General features: G+C 37.9%; 1 protein-coding gene across 5 annotated transcripts in view; it reads right to left on the bottom strand.

The window, feature by feature from the left end:
• Dscam3 (Down syndrome cell adhesion molecule 3) overlaps positions 1-21,024 on the bottom strand; it is a 218,137-nt gene that overhangs the window by 53,951 nt on the left and 143,162 nt on the right. For all 5 annotated transcript variants that reach the window (XM_087350159.1, XM_087350158.1, XM_022081536.2 and 2 more), the window contains 3 exons: positions 14,318-14,479; positions 6,356-6,502; positions 4,635-4,755 (listed from right to left, as the gene is read on the bottom strand). In XM_087350159.1, coding sequence (XP_087206285.1) covers positions 4,635-4,755; positions 6,356-6,502; positions 14,318-14,479 — 430 coding nt within the window. The remainder of the gene's footprint in view (positions 1-4,634; positions 4,756-6,355; positions 6,503-14,317; positions 14,480-21,024) is intronic.

The raw sequence follows: 21,024 nt of genomic DNA, 5'->3' as shown, positions 1-21,024 counted from the left end.
TACTGCTCACATGATCTTTTTAATTTATCTGTTAATTGAAGTATTTATTTTGTCGTTATGGGTTTCTTACGATTCTTAAAATAATCAATAGCAAATTTTCTTTTAAACAGTATTAACCAACTCATAGAGAAGTGTTTTCTTAGAGGTACGGATTGAATTATTAAATTGTATTTATATAACGGGTTAAGTTAATAGGGGATATGAACTCTGAAATGACAGGCAACCATTTAAAAAAAGCATTATATACAAAATATCGAGTAAATAACGGAAATGGGGGGGGGGTGAAACTGATGAGAAGCTTACAAATAATTTTATGCTGCTAAAATAAAGAGCGACGTATGTAACAAACAACATCTTCTAGAAATTAATGCAGTATTTTAGTTTTATATCCTTGAAAAAAGACAGTGTACGCGAGACCTAGATACAGATGAAAGGATGATATTAAAACGGGTCCTAAAAGACTAGGGTGGGATCGTATAATCCAGATTAATTTGGCTCAGTAACAGAATCTTGTGAACACGGAAATAAACCTTCGTGTTTCAAAAAATAAAGATTAAACAGCAGTAGACCCTGCTCAATTTATTCGAATATTATTTGAAGTTTGTTTAACAAAAACCCTATTTTAATTAATTTCTGCTTCGTCTGCATATTATGTACGTACTACATCAGTCAGACACAACTTTACTATGAACAGATAGAAATATTTTTAAGGAACGAAATGAAACAGAAATTAAATTCGTCGTGTAAATTCTCACTGCTACCTTCTCCGCCCTGATAACTCCCTTGAGAATGGCGGACCTGAAGGTAACAGTACCCATGGGCATCATGTGGGCAGCATGACCCCGATCATTTGTATCTGCCCCTAAGGGTTTAAGCCTTACTGAAGGGCACGCTGTATGGACGATTTAAGTACACATAAGAACACATTCCCCGACACCTATCAGACGATCTGTGAAACATGTATTAATTCAATTTCTGATGAACATATGCATGTACGGTGTGTGTGTTGTAAGGCGGATCATTCTAAAAACTCATAGAATTTATTTACTAACAAAATACAGAGTAAAATAGCTAATAAACTATTTGAAAATACGTAAGTTTCAATTACATGGGAACGACAATAGCGTGGAAAAATTATATTCACGCAAATTAAATTTGGGAAATAATTTATACCATTCAGTTCTGAATTTTTACCAGATCATCTTCCACCTAGGAACGCAAAATCCGGATGATATCTGCGACTATTGATAGACTATAAGTATCATAAAAACTTCGCCGCAAAATATTTATGTTATATTTACTGGGCTATATTCATTTGGCTTCTGATAAGTACTGGTAAATACTGTGCTGAACATTCGGTGGTCATTTCTTCGCAAGATAAGCAACAGCTGGCTTCTGAAGATGGAGTTATTTAACGAAATTGGTCTCCCTATTACTTCCAGAGACTTGAAGCTCTAACGCCTGACCTTGAGTCCGAGGAGTGGCCAGCAGTACCACGGCAAATAAACCGGCTTTGAAATCCCAGATTAGACTGAATTCTCGATCGCATTTCATTAAAGTACACTGTCGACTTCGACGTGGAGAGTCTCGAGATTAGAATGCATTCAATTTATTTGCAATGATAAACCACATCTGGCTCCTTCTTGTGTCAATCTCCCGTGAATTCCACGGGAGATATGCATATGTAAAACGTCCGAACGGTAGCGCTCTGGAGCAGAGGTGAAGTTTGGAGCAGAGTGTTCTAATTGTCTTCGGATTTTCTGCAACACAGCGCGATGTGAGAAACTGACATCTGTTACAAATTCTAAGACTTCTAACACGTGATTGATCTCACCGGAAGTGCGTATCTCTAAAGATCTCTACACCGGTAATTTAAATTTAAGAAGCAAATTAAGTGGAAATTTCATGGATGCAACTAAAATGATAAAGCTGTTTTTCTATTAAACTGCATTATACAAACACATATGAATAATCTCATAATTTGCTGCATTTGTTAGAGAAAACGTAGTCACATTAAAACATTTATGTGACTGCATAGCCTCTTTTCCAGATATTATTCGTTGCTATAGGCCTCAGGGAATATTTCTATGGCAATGTGTATTTTACCAATTAGATCTTCCCGTCATTCTTAATGGATAAGTTATTAATGTGTTAATAACCAGTAAAAATAATTTTGATACCAAAATAAAGTAAGATTTAAACACATGCTAGGTAAGAAGAAACGTGTTTGTTCACGGATACTTCTTAATGCCAAAATAATATTCTGTACTTGTGTGTTGTGTAGAAAGAGTGTAATCCGTTAGACTTATCTCTGTCAGTAGATATCTATAAAATTTGTAAAAGATATATTCTTTCACAATGAATTTTGGTTCGGAACGGACCCGAGAGCTTAAAACGCGAAAGATGAATGAAATTTTTATCTGAGATAATAAAATTATTTCAAGATAAATGTTAGCAAGTCTCTGACCTCAGAGATAATTAACAAATAAAATTAATTAATTCTGTATTGAAATTGAACAGAGGGCATAATGCGTAAAATTTAGAATTTATTCACTGAAATATAACAACAATTTTGTAGGTTATGATAAACTAAATTCTTCTATTAGTAAATTCTTAGGCAGAACAGACCAAGGAGTTTAATTCACCAGAAATAAAGAAGAACTTTATTTCTGAGACGTTATCATTCTCTGACTTAGATATTTATAACAAATTTCGGAAGTTACAAATTAAAGAATACCATTCATAACCACATCTGAAAGATACTATATATAGATATTTGATAGAAAATTCAGTCCCATGACGCAAATAAATCGTACAGAATCCGCAAATACTAGTAACAATGAACTTTACATACAGTAACAATCAACTAACCCAATACTAAATATGGCAAGAGAGACCTACAAAACTGAAATGCTAACATGATCACTACATCAAAGGCCGAGTTGATATAACCTCAATACGCCGCCATGTTGTCGACTTTGCGGCTTACTAGATAATACACATTGTGCTGCATGTGTGGTGACAGTGCTATTATGTGTACCGCGCTGAACACTCATGTACGATCGATCCAGCTGTGATCACGGCCACCTCTATGTATAATTACGAAATTTCGTTAATTAGTTAACCGAGTTACTGAGATAAATGACAAGCCTTCTGTCACCCGATCAAGTTTGATGCTACTTGACGATTCACCAGGCAGATAGCGTTACTGTAATGCTGTTAATTAAGTTATTGTAAATAATATCATAACCATACATTAAACATCAAAGGGTAGCCTCAGGTATCGCTTTCCATCAGTTTATACCATGTTTACATAATCCACAGTTCTGTTATGCTCAAAAGAAACACCTTATAAAATTAGAAGGTGATTAAAGTTGGTGAAATTTATCTTTCAGCTTCGTCGTATGAAAACTTCCTACGGTTAGAGTATAAACGGTGATGGAAAAGTATACACATTACATTGCATGGAAGTAACTGAAGTCCATATTATGTAACAGATTTAGAAACCTTTCGTAACTTCACAGTTATAACCAAAAACATCTTATCCGATGAATGTACTAGGAAAACGTAAAGGGGACAGACAAATGACATAGGCATAGGCCCAACAAAGAGCTGTATTTGAAAGGAGTTTTTCTAATGAGTTCTTCGCTACTTTGATACCTAACCTAAACTTCGTGTTTAATGCACAAAACGTATATTACAAGGAAAATCACACTACAAACATTGCACTGCAGAATAAAAAAATACGCTGATCAGAATTTCAATAAGTATTCATAACATCCACAAATATTTGAAAGAAAAGTTTTAGACTTAAGAAATACATTTTTAACTTGCAAATAAATTTCCTGTAGGGCCAATAAGACATAGATTCTGAGAAATGGTACAAAATTCCACCTAGGATTCATGTAACGCGGGGATTATAATTTACTAACCAGACACCAAATTATAAATCGCTTCGTGAAATTTAGAATAAATACCAAAATTTAATCAAAATTAATCCAATATGTGTAATAAATATGTAAGACAGATACTAAGTGTTTTATCTTGCGTGTAATGCAACAATAACACAAAAGAGCTAATTAATGTAAACATTTCTACTCAAATACGTACTGGCTCTTCTGAACATGATAACAAGCCTTCAGTCAATTAAAATTCGGGGAATATGCAGACCAACAAAGCGACAAATTACTTCTCAAGAAAGACTTAGCTTCATTGAATTAGGATACTAATCAGTGTTTACTATAAACTAGAACCCAAACCGTGGTAGCCATTCTTTCTATTTCCAGCAGCATTAAAACGAATTATCCTACCCAACTATTAATGTGGAGCGCAAAATATTAAAATATCATTAACGCAATGCAATTTTATTCAAAGTGCACAAATATTAAAGATGTGGCTAGATCTTCGAGGCTGTGAGATTGTGGACTGCGACCTTCCGGTTAGCTACACCGAACATGGAGGCGTTAGATTTCTCCGAAACTTTGAAAGTTGAACGATGTCGGGTTCCCTAAGTTGTGACACTGCATAGAACCTCAGATAGTTACCGACGTTTCGGAGGAACATACTGCCACCATCTTCAAGGCTAACTTGAATGCAGCGAGAATCTCAGACCTCGACATGGTAATTTTACTCACGTGAATGTGGGCGGAGGGTTAGCCTGGGCAGCGCAACTTAGATGGACGTCGGCGCCCTGTTCTGCAGACAATACTGTGACGCTCCTCTGAGTGAGACGCGGTGGCATGCTTCCGGTAGGATCTGCAACGACACGAATCTCATCATTAGCGATAACACTCACACGCCCAACGCTGGCACTTCTCGTTCGCACCAGCAAAGCATCGAGTCCCGGTAAACGCTGTCCTGAGTATTCTAACTGTCTCAGTCACTTTCCTTAAAGAAAACTGAAACAGATCCCTACGCCTTTAAGATTTCAGGTCCTCACGATGGTTATCTTTTTGGTACGTTACTCTATGTAATCTGGTAAATGCGGACCGACTATCAGATCTGATTAGTGCATCCATCTTCAGGACTCACCCTAAGAACCATCATTACGATTGTCAGCGTAAAGATTATTAATCACTTAATTTTTAAAATGGAAAAGTATTGTATTTTGATTCAGGTAGGGAGCCCTCGTGTCTGTAGATGGAGACAGTGTGTTTCGCCGAAACATTGGTTAAATCAGAGATGTGGACTTGCGTGATTATCTGAGCGAAGATTAGGTTTCGGAGATGAATTCTGCTCCGTAGAGTTAGTTTTAGACTGCCAATGTTCCTACGGAGGTTATTAGTATTATAAAAAGTTACAGCCCATGAGAACCCTAACAAGAGAGGTGAATAATTTTCACAGTTATTTCGCTTATCACAGGAAAAGCAGTAACCATAGATGCACTGCACACTGTGAAATGCGAACTATTTGCCGAAAAAGGCAATATTTTATTGTTTGTACTAATGCACGTGGAGGGCGAAGCTCCTAAATTATAGCCACTATTGTTAGTTCATGAGCACTGTATATATGGAAATGGATATCTCTTTTCGCCTAGTGATTATTCATTTAGACAATGCATCATTATGGAAATGAAAATCCACAACCGATGCAGGAGTTTGGATGAGAGGTTCATTGGAAGGTAGAGTTTATTTCAACCAGTCAGATCGTATTTCCCTTACAGATTAATTATTGGTGGAAAAGGGACGGAAGATACAGTGTGTTCCAAAATGACAGACTAGAATTTATACGGAGATAGTAATGGGACACACTGGATCACAATAAAGACGAATCTTGTTTTATGATTCATTGTACCAAGTACGTGGGTTGAGAATTTTTCTAATACTGCATTAGCCAGATAAATAATTAAATAAAGTTGTCATTCTTGAGAAAATGATAGGCTAATCACCCTGCTGGTCAGTAAATGCCGAGGCTATTTAAACTAACTTTGTCTTAACCCAACCACACCAGGTACTTTAAATGTTCTGTACACACTAATTTTTAATACTTAACTACGGCAGCAGCCACTTGCCAGGTTACGCCATACTAAGGTGAGTTTTCTGGACAGAAAGCGAACTTGCGTTGTGTGTCTGTCCAATCGGTTCTGTCAAAAATCATTTTCCTGTAGTTGACTGTCTTCTGGGTTGTATCGCCGTGTAGTCTGGTAGCAGTTTACAAACTTTTCAGAGGTTCTTGCTGCCTTTATCATCAGGGCGATCGCCCAGACTAAACGGCGCTACAATCCGGAAAAAAAGTCATTTTTGGACACATCAAAATCTCGAAATCCTACACTTTTCTGTAACTCACATAACTGAGTGTGAAGTACGACAAAGCGTTGTGAGAGATTTATGTTATCAGAACTGTACAAATCCCTCACCTGTGACCATGAGGTTGGCCGGCGCACTTCGGCGTCTCTCACCGGTCAGCGAGTGGAGAGTGAGGCAACTATAGCTCACCGAACCATCCGATGACTGCGCCGACTTTATGTGGAGGTCACCGCCAGATGTAACGACGAACCGACCACCTAAGCAGAGAAAATTCATCACAGGATTTACTGCATTTAGCCTCTGAAAGTACAATCTTCTGATGCTCAATGTTCTTCGTATATATCATATTCCGTTATATATTTGAACTAACTATATAACAATTTGCCTTTCAAATATAAATCAGTTTTGGCGTTCATAAAAACATATTTCGACATCGATATGTCATCTTCCGGTTATAGTCATATCATTAAATTAACATAATATATCAAATTTCAACACATAACATTTTAAATCGAAAAATTTAAGAATTCCAACACTCCTGTGGTCTACGTCTTCGCCTGAAAGGAAGCGGTTACCGGCATTATCAGATCATTGAGGTAATGCAGTAGGAAAAAGTAAAGAAAAACCGTGCAGTACGCCACTGGAAACACTGATCCGACAGGAGCTCGAGAGAAAATGAAAAGATGGACTGTGTAGTAAAGCCGACGTCTCAATACAGACACAGTGCAAGGAGCAATTTGTTACTGTGCGTTAGAGAAAGGGCTAGAAGTGTTCTCTACTCAACCAGAACTTCATTAGGAACGATAGGAAGAGAACGAACATGTTTCAGTTACTCAAGATATTGGCAGGTGATACTAGAAATGTGTTTCCTGTTACCACGTATTTCCTGTTTCTTGCTTCAAGCATGTGAAACTGATTTAGAGCAGGTCTCAATTTTAGACGGATATGTGGTTGAAGATTAATCTTCTTTCAAGCATGTAGAGTTCCGACTGAAACCCAACAAATGCAAATCATAATTTTACTAATTCAAAACCCCGGCGATAGTAATAAATATCATCTTCTGATTCACAGTCACTGAATCTGAATTTTGCCTAAAGACTGCTTTTATGTGTGTCGTACGGTTCCAAAAATAAATTATGATTATTTCGTTCAACTGCATTGGCCAATTATAATACCAATGGAGATGCGTTGTATTTTCTTTCAGGTAAGAGCTCAGAATGCAAATATATTTTATATTTAGGTTATTTTGCTTGGGTTTCAATCATTATTTATTAACCAAGATAGGCGAGTCACAGTTTCCAGAAAAGGGTTTGCAATGCAAAACTTTTGAACCATTGTACTTTAGATTCAGAAAATATTAGCTGTTGTTTACTTGGGGCCGTTGGAATTACAGCGCCAGACGTTCAATGAACGTTAAGGATATCTTAACAAATCTCGCAAAATCTAACACCTGATATCTAAGAACAGGTGACTCTCGTTACACGCGGGGGCTGCTTTACTGTAAATTTCCGCGTACATCGAAAACTCCTACAATAGGAACATATCATGCCCGTACATTTTCTGAGCTATGCATTATGGGTGGCCTTAATTTGTAATTTCCCTGACATCTTCTATCATGACCGCGGATAAGATATTGAGGCACTCATGATTCTAAAATAAAACCATGGTCAGATAAAGCGCGTATAACGAGACACATCATTTATTATGCACGGAAGTATTATCGTTTGAGATTTGTCACGATATTTGAAGTACGGCAGAAAATATTTAATGAACTTCTATCGAATGTATGATATTCTTTCACTTGGCAGAAATGTCTAGGCCTAATCTCTTAGTAAGAAAATAATTTTTTTGGAGAATAGGACATCCAGTATAAAGTCAGAAATTTTAAACTTTAACACACCGGGGTATATTAAAGCTTAAAAATGACACTTACAGGACAGTGTAACATCATAAGATGGTTGTCTTTTGGGTTGTAGCGCTGTGTTGTCTCTAGAAGTTTATCAACGTTTCAGGGGTCCTTGCCTCCTCCACCATAAGGGCGTCGCCCTTCTACCAGACAACACAGCGCTACATCCTGGAAGACAGCCATCTTCATACTAACCGCAGCCAGAACCTCATATCCTACTTAATGTAGCATCAATATAGTAGCAAGCACTCCCCGAATTTAATCTGATTTTAATTTCTTCGTAAATTCAATTAAGCCGTAGCAAACTAAATATTTGGGTGCCTTAACAAATGACTAAATTTTGTATGGTTACGGATTTTCGTAATTTAGTTTTTCTGTGAAAAGAAAATGTTTCGTAATTCTGAATTGTCCCTCTGTTTAATTTATTTGCTTATGTCACAATTGAAACTACAAAATAAATGTACGAACCGACATTAGCTGCACGCCACTGATCACCTCCACGTCTTTCATTCCAACAGCACAGTGGAGCACTGATGAGCCGTGGGGTGTCTCTAAGGAGCCAACACACCGTCACTCAACAGAGTTCCGCTGCCAGAATTCTTATTTCAACAAGGCAAGTGAATTGGCTGATAATGAAGTAACAAAGAATCTTTCCACCATCGTATCACTTCGGCTGGTCAGGTATTGGAATTTCGCTCATCCGCTACCCGCATTCGAACGCTGCTATTTTATCGGAGTGAAGATTTGAAATGAGGGTTGTATTGACTGAGAACCGGCTAGAAAACACTAACACCTCTCTTGTAGTGTCGTGAGCAATTCATTTAGTGCGCCTTGGGTGTTTCTCAACTTCAAGTTTAAAAGCGAAATTGTAAATGTTTCTCTTTGGAGGACACAGGCATTTCAAAAGCGTACTTTACACCAGATCACGCAAGATCACTGCTGCATGTCATCCTCGAGTCTTACTTTTATTAAATTATCCGAGGTCATTGTTGCACCTTAGGACACTTATCCCTGCTACTTGCCAGCTAAGGGTCTCGAAGCAAGATTAACTACATGAAATAATTAAATAATGCGGAATAGAACCCGGGCCCTATGAAGCCGTATTCATTGATACATTTAGGGAGGCCGATGGACTGCGTGTTTAAATCTTAGGAGAATCAAGAATAAACACGATTATTACACTTTAAAAACCGGCAGTTCCGACTGTAATTTATGGAAACAAAACTTGGAATTAAACAGATAAAAAGAAAAGAAAGTGGGTTAAGATAAGATGAAAAGAATTTTCATCACTACGCCAACGTCATTATGCCAAATAATGAGAGAAGAGATGATGTGAGAAGAAAAGAGAAAATAGACGAGAAGAGAAATGAGAACAGGAGAGAATATATTCGAAAACTGAAGAGGATTTGAGAAGAGAGTAGATGGGACAAGAGAAGAGACGAAAAGATTTGAGATGAAAAGAGACGAAAGGAGAAGGGAGAGACGAGAGGCGAAGAAGGGAGAATAGAGGATAAGAGAAGAAGTAATAAGAAAGGAAACGGAATTGATAAACCGACTCCTAGCGTCCCGACGTCTTCCTTCGCGATGCAATGACAAGACGCCAGAAATGTGACTGAAGCCACTGGAATATATTTCGACACGCTTTAGAAAGTCGTCGCCAGTGGTCGAGACGCCTCATGTCCGGACGTCTTGAAGGGACGCCAAAATTTACCGCATGTACTAAGTCTCCGTGTGACGTTGAAGAAGAACCCAGAAAACCGACGATGGGCATCTAGAAATCTTTCGTCGCGATGTCTTCGGTTGCGACCTCAGCAGAAGGAGGCAAATTTTACCGCAGTCGAGGCTTCGTGTGCTAACGGACGCAACATAACTAACGACGAATGTACGTAGCGACTTTCATAAACGGGACGACGTTACGAGGCGTTAAATTTTACGTACGTGAGCCTCGAGGTGCCATTGAAAATGAATTTTGAGTAGGGACGCTCACCTCTAAATGTAACTGAAGCCAAAAAAGGAACCTGGCAACCTATGCGACATTGTTCCGAAAGCGAAATTTGGGGAGTTTAGATGATTAGAGAGGATAAGAGAAGTGAAGAAAATTGTTTAAAGTAATCGAGTGAAGAGAGGGAATGATAGAGGGATGAGGCGTAGAGGGAAGAAACGGGGATAAGAGAAGGGAACAGATGAGAAGAAATAGCCCGCTGAAGTCAAGCAGATTATATTATAAGAAATAATGTCTGTTAAGTTTAAACTTCTACTTACGCCGAAGTGCCGAATAACTATTTGCCTTTTTCTGGATTTCCCGATGCATGCTAATTCACCGCCAATCTCAACCTCCCTTCTTTGTTCTACCTGCCACCACGTGGTGTATCTCTTCGTCTTGCACTTTTCTCCCATCTCCTCCTTCTTATTTCCAGTTAAATAACATCACATTACTTTATACTTTTATCAACTCATGTACGAAAATTCATTATGTTCGCTCGTATGGAATTCCCGCCTTTTAGAATATGTTTGGTATTTCTATTGAGGTGAAAAAAATACGTATGCTTATAACGTTTGTTTAATTTTTCAATTTTCCGGTCACTAACAGATTTCCCTCAAACAAATTAATAAAACTACAGAAAAAGAAATATTTGGTCTATTAGCTCCCATGGCTGTAACAATGTGTGTCATTTACATTTGTTCCAAATTATAGAATTTCTTTTTATTAAAACGCAGTCCTGTGGATCAAAAATTTTAAAAGGTTACTAGTTTTTTTTAGAAATTAATTTCAAAATACAGCGTTTGTATTAAACGTATTTTACGACCATATTCACTGACACGATTCTTTGAAATACACGATAATATTTACAGGCTTCTAAACTTCTGAAGTTGGCTTGACCACTGCCTGCCGTACAAGCTTTGTGTGAGAATAGGGGGCCGTGCTTTACAAACTCAACAAACATTCGCTAGATGTCAGGGAAAACCAACGCTCCAGGCTATAAACTCTTGAATAGACATTTTATTATAAATGTATTTTTCAAAATCAGCGTCCTATATGATAATATTATATAAAATATATCTTCATGGAAACAAAAAATTTCCTTGAATATTTTCTTTTTGGTGCATATAAACATACTGTAAGGTCAGAAATGAAAACAATCTCATAAGTTCATTCATACGAAGAAATAAATAAAGTAAAACTCACACATATTTGGTCTAATATATGTGTAACGATGGTCCGTGAGATAACATTTTATCAGTATCTGTAGAAATATTAAAAAATACTTACAAGAGTTCCTTTAGACCCTTATAAAATGTATCAAATCAAAATAACCACAACATTTTGTAAAGGCCTGCGACAGACAAATTAACGAAATATGTTCCACACCTTTGTGTACGTGTTCTAAAATTATGACTTTCGGAAGTTGCTACTTAAATATTAGTAAATCATAAATGGGAATTAAGGTTTACACGGCGATGAGTACGAAGATGACTTTGTTGTGGGTTGTAGCGGCGAGTAGTCTAGAAGAAGTTTACCAATGTTTTAGAGGTCTATCAGAGGTCATTATCAGGGTGATAGCCCTCACGGTGGAGGAAGCAATGACCCCTAAAACGTCGGCAAACTTCTACCCGACTACACGGCGCTACAACACAGAAGACAGCCATATTTTAAAGGAATAATATATGCTAATCAGTTTACCGAGTTACATGTAACAAACCTCGGTCCACATTGGACTCAGAGCTAGACACACGGCTTATCTGGACTTGGTTATGAAGGTAAAATTCATTGTCCGTGACTGGAATTAAAATCCAGTCTTTCACCCAACAGCCATTTTTTTCTACTTCTTCTTATTTGTTTTGTGTAGTGGTCACTCTACGAAGTTTTGTGCTCTGTATCATTAGACATTATTCAGCTACAGCAGACTGTCAATTCTGCCAAGAAGGAAAAGTTTATAAAATTTCATATTCAAACAGATTCCCCGCTTAAATTCTGTGGTCTAGCTTCCTCTTAAAAGGAGTAAAAGAAAGACGTTGATCTGCTTCCTGTAGTGGTCGTCCGGAGGGCTGGTGGATTGAGTGAAGACTTCAAGTCAAGTCTTTCCAACTTTCTGAGTTACATCTTTCTTTTCATGGGACTTATGGTCCCATCTTTGAACCCTTGTTTCAGACTTTGTCTGTATCAGACTCAAGTCATTTTGTCTCCTTCAATCCAACGTAACATCACAACAAGGTTTGAAGAGACCTTCCATCTCTAAACAAATTCTACCAATTGATCAGGTCTATACGAGTAAAGTATTAAACGCACATAAATAGTATCCCATTCGGCCCAAAGTCCCTTAACAGAAAATTATGATTACTTATTACATAGATAAATAGTTGGATAGACTTATGAATCTTATTTCCCCCCAATGTAAATTGTGTGGCTTACAAGAACCAATCAATTCTGTGACGCAAATTGATTCTCAGAAGGTAATTGCGCATTCAACTAGTCAAAAAATTCGACGACTTTTATGAGACCGCTAAGGTTTTATTTTCAATGTTATTGATATGTTATTTAACACAAAATAAAGCATTCATGAGAATTATTCAATATGGGACGAGGAGTTGAGAGTATTCTAAAAACGAAACTAATATTAAGCACCGAACAGCAGAATAGTAAAGTGAAACAAGCAAATGTTTTCAGTTCAGATGATAGGATTACACGTGGAATGAAAGATGCTGGAAGTGATAGTAGTTGGCAGAATAAAATGTGAGGGGCGTTTTGAAGATGAGAGGTTGACAGCTTACGTCTGCCATGCCCAAGGAATGGAATTGCCAATTCCACGTTCACCAGAGGTAACTAGCCTAAAGAAGTAAAATTTTAAAGTGGAGAAGAAATATTGTATCGATACAGAACAGACAAGCAATTTCCGACAAGTTCAGAAAGACGACTCGACTGCCAGGACAAAATTACTTAACCTGCAGTTCTGTTTTCAGTATTCCTGCTTCTCGTCCGAGATTTCGATAGAGAATATCGTTTCCGTCTTCTTGAACAGCCCTCCCCCCCAAAAAAATGTCTGTACCCAGACTATGACATAATATTTAACTCACTAATCATAATTATTACTCCCGGTAACTCTTGTAGTCTGTATCTATAAAATTTTATATCACAGTTTAATTTTGTGTAAAATGTAAACTGAGTGGTGGCGACTGTACGTAGTTCATATGTTGGCAATACGTGTTCTGTACTGTTGGGACATTGATAGAAGACCAAACTCATAGGAAAGAGACGAAGGAAAGAGAGGGAAAATACATTCAGAATAAGAGATGTCTGTGGACAATGGCATATATTCTTTCTAGTAGCAGAACAAATAAGAAAGAATCTTCTCCCAATTCCGTGAAAAATAGGATTTCCTGGGTTCGCAGAATACCTGACTCGCTTCCACAGGCCGAGTGTCAGGGCGAAGGACAAAACCGTGCACGAGGGACCGACCCTCGACATAAAGAAAAAAGCACAGTGCTTGTTTGCTGGGTGACTGCGCTCTGTACAGCTACCAGTGACCTCACGGCTCAGACACACTCGTCAAGTCAGAAAACTCGCATCACGACGGAGCAAACCTATCAGGTGTTGAGAACACACTCACCTCTGTGGTTGATCCGATCCTATAAAACTACATCACTGTCTGGAACCCGATAAAGCAATGGTCATAGGGTGTAAGACACACAATGAAACCTGTCTGAAAACGAAAGCTGATTAAAAGCATAACTAAAGATGACTGTCTTCTGGGATGTTGCAGCGAGTAATCTGGTAAAAATCTACCGAGATTTCTGGAGTGGTTACTGGGTCCAGGGCGACGAATATTCTTATTATTCCTAAAATAAACAGCGATTATTTCCCTAAATCGATTTACCTTTATAATGGAGATGTGCTTACGAGCATGAACTAGGGGCGGAATTCTTATAGATTATTTACCAAACTACCTTTCCCAGAAGGACGAGCGCGCTCTGCCTGGGAACCTTCGTAGACGGAAAAAATCCCCCCCCCCCCCCCCGTTAAATGTCTATCACTGTTCGTCCTCCACTGTCTCCTCTATCTCTCTTTGTAGTTCGAAAGATTAAATACTCTCTGAGTAATGTGTGTGAACTATCAAACTTGTACGTAAAAGTAGGTCTTTATTCGTAGATCAAACTTCAGTTCACTTACCGGCGTCATCGCGGGCTGGCAGGATGATAGTATCGTCTCGAAACCACGACGTCACTGTTACGTAGTCCTTAACGAAGGCAGGTATGACGCAATGGAGTACGGCAGTGTTGCCTAGGAGGACGTGGGCTCTGTAAACTTGCACTTCGTAGCTCTGACGTACGACTATAAACAACAGAGAAACAAAATGGGATATGAGATTCTCACGAAGGTGAAGATATCGGCGTTGGTCTCCCGAGTTTTAACGCCGAGTGTAAAGTGCACTTCAGCTCTGAAGACGGAGGCTGTAGGTTCCTCCGAAACACGGTGTCACAACCCAGAAGGCCAACATTGACAGCACCGAGACGAATCGGGTGGTTTTCAGTCCAGTTTACATTTGTCCTATAACTCACTTATGTGCTAAATTAAAATATATATAATTCATAATAACGAGCAAATTATTCCTTCGGTGTCCGTGAAATTCTGTGTTTCGTTTGCTGTAAAATGTGCAGTGCATTACTAAAACTTGACCTCAAGAAAATCATTAAAAATTAATTTACGTCTTTACGTAAGTTAAAATAAACAAAATTAACTCACATAAAAATCTAGCGTTACTTTAAGTATCCTAGTTTGAACAAAATCGGTCAGGTAATTTCGGTGTTATTTCTAGTAGGCCGTAAAATTTGTATGGTCTTGATGGGCATTATAGTAGGTTTGTCTGGTTGAAGGTATCTTCGCTAATATTTAACTAATATCTAACTAAGCACATGAAGCAGATTCCTTCTTAAGAAGCTGAAAGTTGCTTACGTCAAAGAAGTTCGCTGTCTTTTATGGAACTCAAAGACCCACTGGGTGCCGTGTTCACGACAGCCAGCACTAGCCCCTTTCCAGAGAAGCAGAAGCCAGTTCGCACTCCATTCATATCTCCTTAACATTGTTCCCGTCGATATTATCACGGTCATAACATTTAACCCACGTGTAACGCCTCCACCTTGCGCTAGAAAGTTACGTCGCTATGCAGACAGGGTGGAAGGTTGACAGAATAACGAAACAAGAAATATTCAAGTCTTTTACTGAAAATATGAAGCGAAGCGAGACAGAAAAGACAGATGACAGAATAAAGGAAAGAACAGAATGAAAGCAACAGGGTGAAAAATTAAGACAGACAAAAGTAAAGAAGGAATGTGACGTAGAGAGCGTCAGTCGAAGAACGTATGAACGGGTTGCCATGCCAACAGGCCTCCGTCTATTCCGTGACTTTGGGAAGATTACATTGCAAACGATACTGGGAGATGGGAAGTGAGATGGATCGGGCATCGATCGATCAGAGGGCGGAGAACACGGGATACGGACAGACTGGGATCTTTATTTCCTACCTGCGGTTCTCAAAGTGTGACGCACGGGACTGCGGTTTTCCGGAGGGGGCAGGCGCAACATTCCAAGAAAGAACAAATACGAAGCGCAAGGATACGGGCATTCAACGCGTCCAGTCCGTTTATCTGTGGACTACTTTCGTCTCCACGTGTTATCTTGTGACCGGACAGACATCGCGAGTAGCTGACTTTAATCCGTGGAGCCTTACAGCGGATCTGAGGACTGAATAAGTTAAAAATGAACTTGTCCTTCCTGGAGCTTAATTAAACATCAGAACATGTCGAGCTCAGGTTTACATCTACACATGTTTAACCTGGGCTTTAGAAAGATGTGAGTGGATGTCTTCACGCTCCGACCGATTTACACCCGAGGAATGAACCCGATGCCAATCTCAGAATAAATTCTAAGGAGAAACGGAACACAAAACTTGATCTCTTACGGTCGAAATTTCTTACAACACCATCGCATACATGCATTAGTATGTATTTTACACTGACCAATTACATCTTCCAATTTCCCACCAAATTCATTAAGCATCTGTTGCCACCATCATTAATATAAACATAAACAAACGTTTCCTTAAAGGATCAACACGCGTTTCACATTATTTACATTTTAAATATTTTTATTATATAATTTTATTTCGTGACAATATCTGTAAATATTTATAACATCAATATTATCAGAAAATATATTAGCGAAATTGATACATTACTGTCAGCTTTGTCACAAAACTAGACACTGTAAAATGCTTAAAATTACTGGGTCATTCTGAGTGAAACTCCAGTCAGAATCCATTTTCCTTGATGTTCATGAAGACGAGAAAAGCGCACACTATTTGTATTCAGATTTATGTTAATTCTATATAAGAAAAAATCTATTTCCACGTGATTGCACAAAGGACAACAGAGGTTATGGCTTGCAAGAATATTGAATAAATAGGCTAAATTAAAGTTTAGCTTATACATTTGTGCATATATGTGTGTGTGAGTGAGGGGGAGAGAGATGACGAAGGCGTATAATGGGTGTGAATGTAAGAACAAACAGTCACCCTTTCTGTGTGCCATCATAAGATGGAAGTGTCTGACCAGATTTACATTCCGGTAGCCTTAACTCCGAGAAAATAATCCGGTACGCATTGAAATGAAAACTGCATGACCCTCGGAGCTGATTTTGACGTGGAGTCAGAGACAGTAATCTCGTCACTGACGAGAATCAAACCACACTCGTTCAGTACTTTATTGACTTATCTATTCCACCTCAAACTTGCATTTATTATGTAAATTGACAGGTTTTCACTAAAAAGTGTAAAAAATATTATCGTATAACTTAGTTTCCATCATAAATGGTTCAGGCTCTATTTTAAAAGACTGATAATAAAGATACTGGTACACAGGTACTCCAAATAACATATGACCCAAGTCTAATTCGAAACACATTACGTGGATCTTTTTGAATATTGTCAATATTTAACAAAACAAAACCTGAAATAAGCGGAATTACGTAGCAGGTGTGTACAGTCAACTTTATAAAGCAGGAGATTCACCATCTACGTCAACACAACGTTCTGCCTCGAGAGATTTTCTACAAATCAATGGCGCGACTGGAATGGTCCTGTCCTCCATCCAACGCGGAGGAACAATTCTTTCTAGCTCCTTCAAGTCTCTATGCTACAGTGCTGCTACTGGCGGGAGACTTAATAAAGTGCGAGGAGGCCGTATAAAGAAGTCTAAGAGCCCTGGGGAAAGGAGTTATCATGTGCAGAGAAGACTTGATGAAAGCCCCTACTCTCTCATTTTCTTTCTAGCCCTGTTTCTTTTATTCTCTAGACACTGCTCTGCCCGAGTTTCAGGAAAAGAGTACGAAGCAACCAACTGTGGTCAGAGCCTGTAGTACATTACACCGTTTTCAGAGGCATCAAATAGGGGCAACCGCCTTGATCACCTGACCTCAGTAAATCTATTTTGTAAGATGGTAAAGTTGCGTCATATTGTGATATAATAAGTATATATTAAATCTTGTCCGTCTAATCACAATAAATTCTTATTAAATATTAAAACATTACAATAATTAACATTTAAAATATTTAAAATATTAAATGATGTTCTTTATCGAAATATTCGATTTACATTAGACCATCATTTTTCATGAAAAATGATGGTCTAATGTAATGTTTTAATATTTAATAAGAATTTATTGTGATTAGACGGACAAGATTTAATATATAAATCTATGTTGTTTATTCAACTTAGAACGTTGCATTATCCGTTGATGTTGCATCAAATTCAGATGACTTAAGCAAAATTAAATTTCCATCTTTCAAAATTTCATGGTAACAACCAAAAAAGTGATCACGCTTCAAGTTCAATTATCCAGAATGAGACAGAAAATAAATCTGTCTTCTTCTAATAAACATCTTAATGAAAATAAGATGAAAAGGCTTAATGGACTCCGATACACTGTGCATACTGTACTGTAAGTTTCGGAATATGTTTCTATTTTTAAATTCCATGTATTTGATTGGTAGAGAAACAATTTAAACATAATAGAACCTATGACCTGTCACATTCGATTTAATGCCGAAGTTAATAAGGCATGTAACTACACTTTCATACATAATAATGACGAGGTGCTTAATTAAGAAGATAAAATATTTATATTTCCAGATTTAAATTTGGCCCACAAAATTTCCTGTACACCATCAATGCAAGGGTTAATGAAAACTCATAAAATAATTTAGAGAATAAAACTTTCAACAAGCGGACGTAGTAAACTCACCCACGCGTTCACTTATTTTATTATGCCCAACAGCCATATAATAAATCGTCCAAGGTCTCATAAATTAAGTTTCTACGCAGCTTCTAAAAAACTACTTGAAAAGACACAGGTTTTTCAGCCTTTCCACACTTGTATTTCAAGATGTGTATACACAAATGTAATGAACAATCTAGGGACTTGTAAGTCGAAACTTCCTCTAGATGAATAGCTAGCACTCGGTCCCTCAAACTTACTGCCATTTCATAATTTCATCTTTAGAACGCCTGAATATGAAATTCTGCAGTGTCTAAATCACTATGAATCGGAGTCATCCTTCAATTAAAAAGCATAGTAAAGAGACAAGAAAAAAGCGACCCCATCATTAAAATGTTCGCGCATGCGTGCACGTGCAATATTAATCACAGAAGACGACGAGAGTGACTCAAACAGTCGACTAACGAATGTCGAGAAATATAGAAGCACCTTCTACCATATTTTTATACGCAGTTCCCTGACATGTTTGTTATTGAGTAACATCTGTGGATTGCGAGGTCTTCTGGGATAAAAGAAAGAATTCAAGTTTGAAACTTCAGTTTCAGCCACAGTACACTCTGTATAAACAACAGAGGAACTTAAGTGTAGCTTTTACCTCTGTTTTGCTTTAAGAAAACTTAGAAAAGTAATTAAAATTAATTTATGTTTCTCATAAAATTGGTCAAAATCATCGGTGCCTTTGTTTAACAGACGTTTGGCATAAATCATTGTGATGAATGGGAACGAATAAACACAAAACAAACAAACAAACACAAGGATACTTCCAAAGACTATAATTATGACGCCAGCTGTACGCTCACATCCCGTCCGTTCTGGGATTTAGAAAATATCAAGCGCTTGATTTTTTTGTATAGATTGTACCTTTTTTAATAGCGGAACTTACTTAGCAGAAACCGAATTAAGTCAACTCTTATTATAAATGTGGTGTAGTTCAGAAATTTTCATTACAAAACATTATCGGACTACATGTTTACAGCATGCCCTAGGTGGAGTGGAGTGTTCATGTTAACAGTGTTAAATTGGCTAACACTTTGAAAAAAACTATGTTCTTCTGAGTTTCAGCGCCGTGTAGACTAGTAGGCGCCAAAATCCTGAAAAACATCACCACCGTAAAACCTCAAAATGCATCGTTAGGAAACTCCAGTCAGCCAAGCATTGTTAGCCAGTTACTTGAGGCTTAAGTTCGTCTCCATAACGAAATTTTGGTCAGCGTTTTTATGCACAATATGGGCGGTAACTCAGGAATATGTTCCATTCCAGATTATTCCAGGTTACAGATAAAGTGTTTATATCACCAACATTGAACTTACTCTGAGCAGAAACGGATGGTAATGGTGGCTGAGATATATCGTTCATAGAAAGGAAAATTTTTGAATTAATCTAAAATCCGTCTCAGATATAATCACTACATTTGCAGTATAAATTACACGCGTCATTCGGTCTATTTGTCTTCCACCCCTTACTTACGTCGAATCAAAAAGGTAGGGTACAAATTCAGAAGTCGCAAGTAATTAGTGACTCCTTCAACAGTCACGAGGAGCGCTACGAGCACATCGTTATCGACAATTGAAGAGCGATGCTGCGTACGGATAATTCTCCAAAAGCGAATTGAGTTTACTATACCTGATGGTTCTCATACAACGTGTAAATCGGAGATTTACTGCTGGAGAAACATAGACACCGTGTTGAAGGAGGTGGGGTTCGTTTCTGAGGAAACGACTATTATGAAGAAACTCGATTTTTCTAAGTCTACGTCTGAATAAAAATGCGAGGAAATCTCTTTCTAAAGCTTGAAATGTATGATTAACAACATGTCTGTATAACTGACGATTAATGTGAAAGAACCACGGGAAGTAGAACCTTTTCTTAAGAGAGGAGACGACAGTTTTAAATTGGTGGCTAAATTCACAATGCCAAGAGCACATTTCTTTGACGAGAACGAACATATATTTAAGAGATAATCTATAAGCTGCTGTCTATTATTCCCTACCTTTCTGTTGAAAGAGAGAATGAAGTTTTAATATGAATAGAGAAATGAAATCAGAAAGAAAAGTACACGGAGACACAGGAAACTCTACAGTACCAAGAGCTCCCTGTGAACGTTAAAAGCTGCTGTAGCAAAGCCTATTAACACAGACACTACTGTATACAAAAATATCTGTAATGGAACCGAATAAATGTTAGAATTAAACAGTTAGTGTTAAGACTTTTGTAAGTATTAGTTAACAATGATTATCCTTGCCCTTAGTCTAAAATTTATATATTTTTTATTTGTAGTATTCTGTCTGACGACAGGTCCATATATTATGAACAGGATCCTTCCAACCTCTTCAGGTTGTCAGGGACCTGCTCATACATATATACATTCTTGGCAGAGATGATCAGAAGTGGTTTGCCATTGCCTTCTTCTGTGTGTGAGTGGAGTAATTGTTGGGATGCCACGGAGAAACCGGGGAAGCCCCCGGAGGAAAACTCCGTGATGCCTAGACCACGGCCTTGCCCAAAACAAGTTATAAATTTGAGCACCACCGGGAATTGAACCCGGG

The sequence above is a fragment of the Zootermopsis nevadensis genome, unplaced genomic scaffold, assembly GCF_977971745.1.
Source record: "Zootermopsis nevadensis isolate Lab colony 2312 unplaced genomic scaffold, Znev_1.0 Znev_ptg000017l, whole genome shotgun sequence".
Taxonomy (NCBI): domain Eukaryota; kingdom Metazoa; phylum Arthropoda; class Insecta; order Blattodea; family Termopsidae; genus Zootermopsis; species Zootermopsis nevadensis.
The sequence above is the reverse complement of the archived record's forward strand: the minus strand, read 5'-3'. Positions and strand labels throughout refer to the sequence as shown.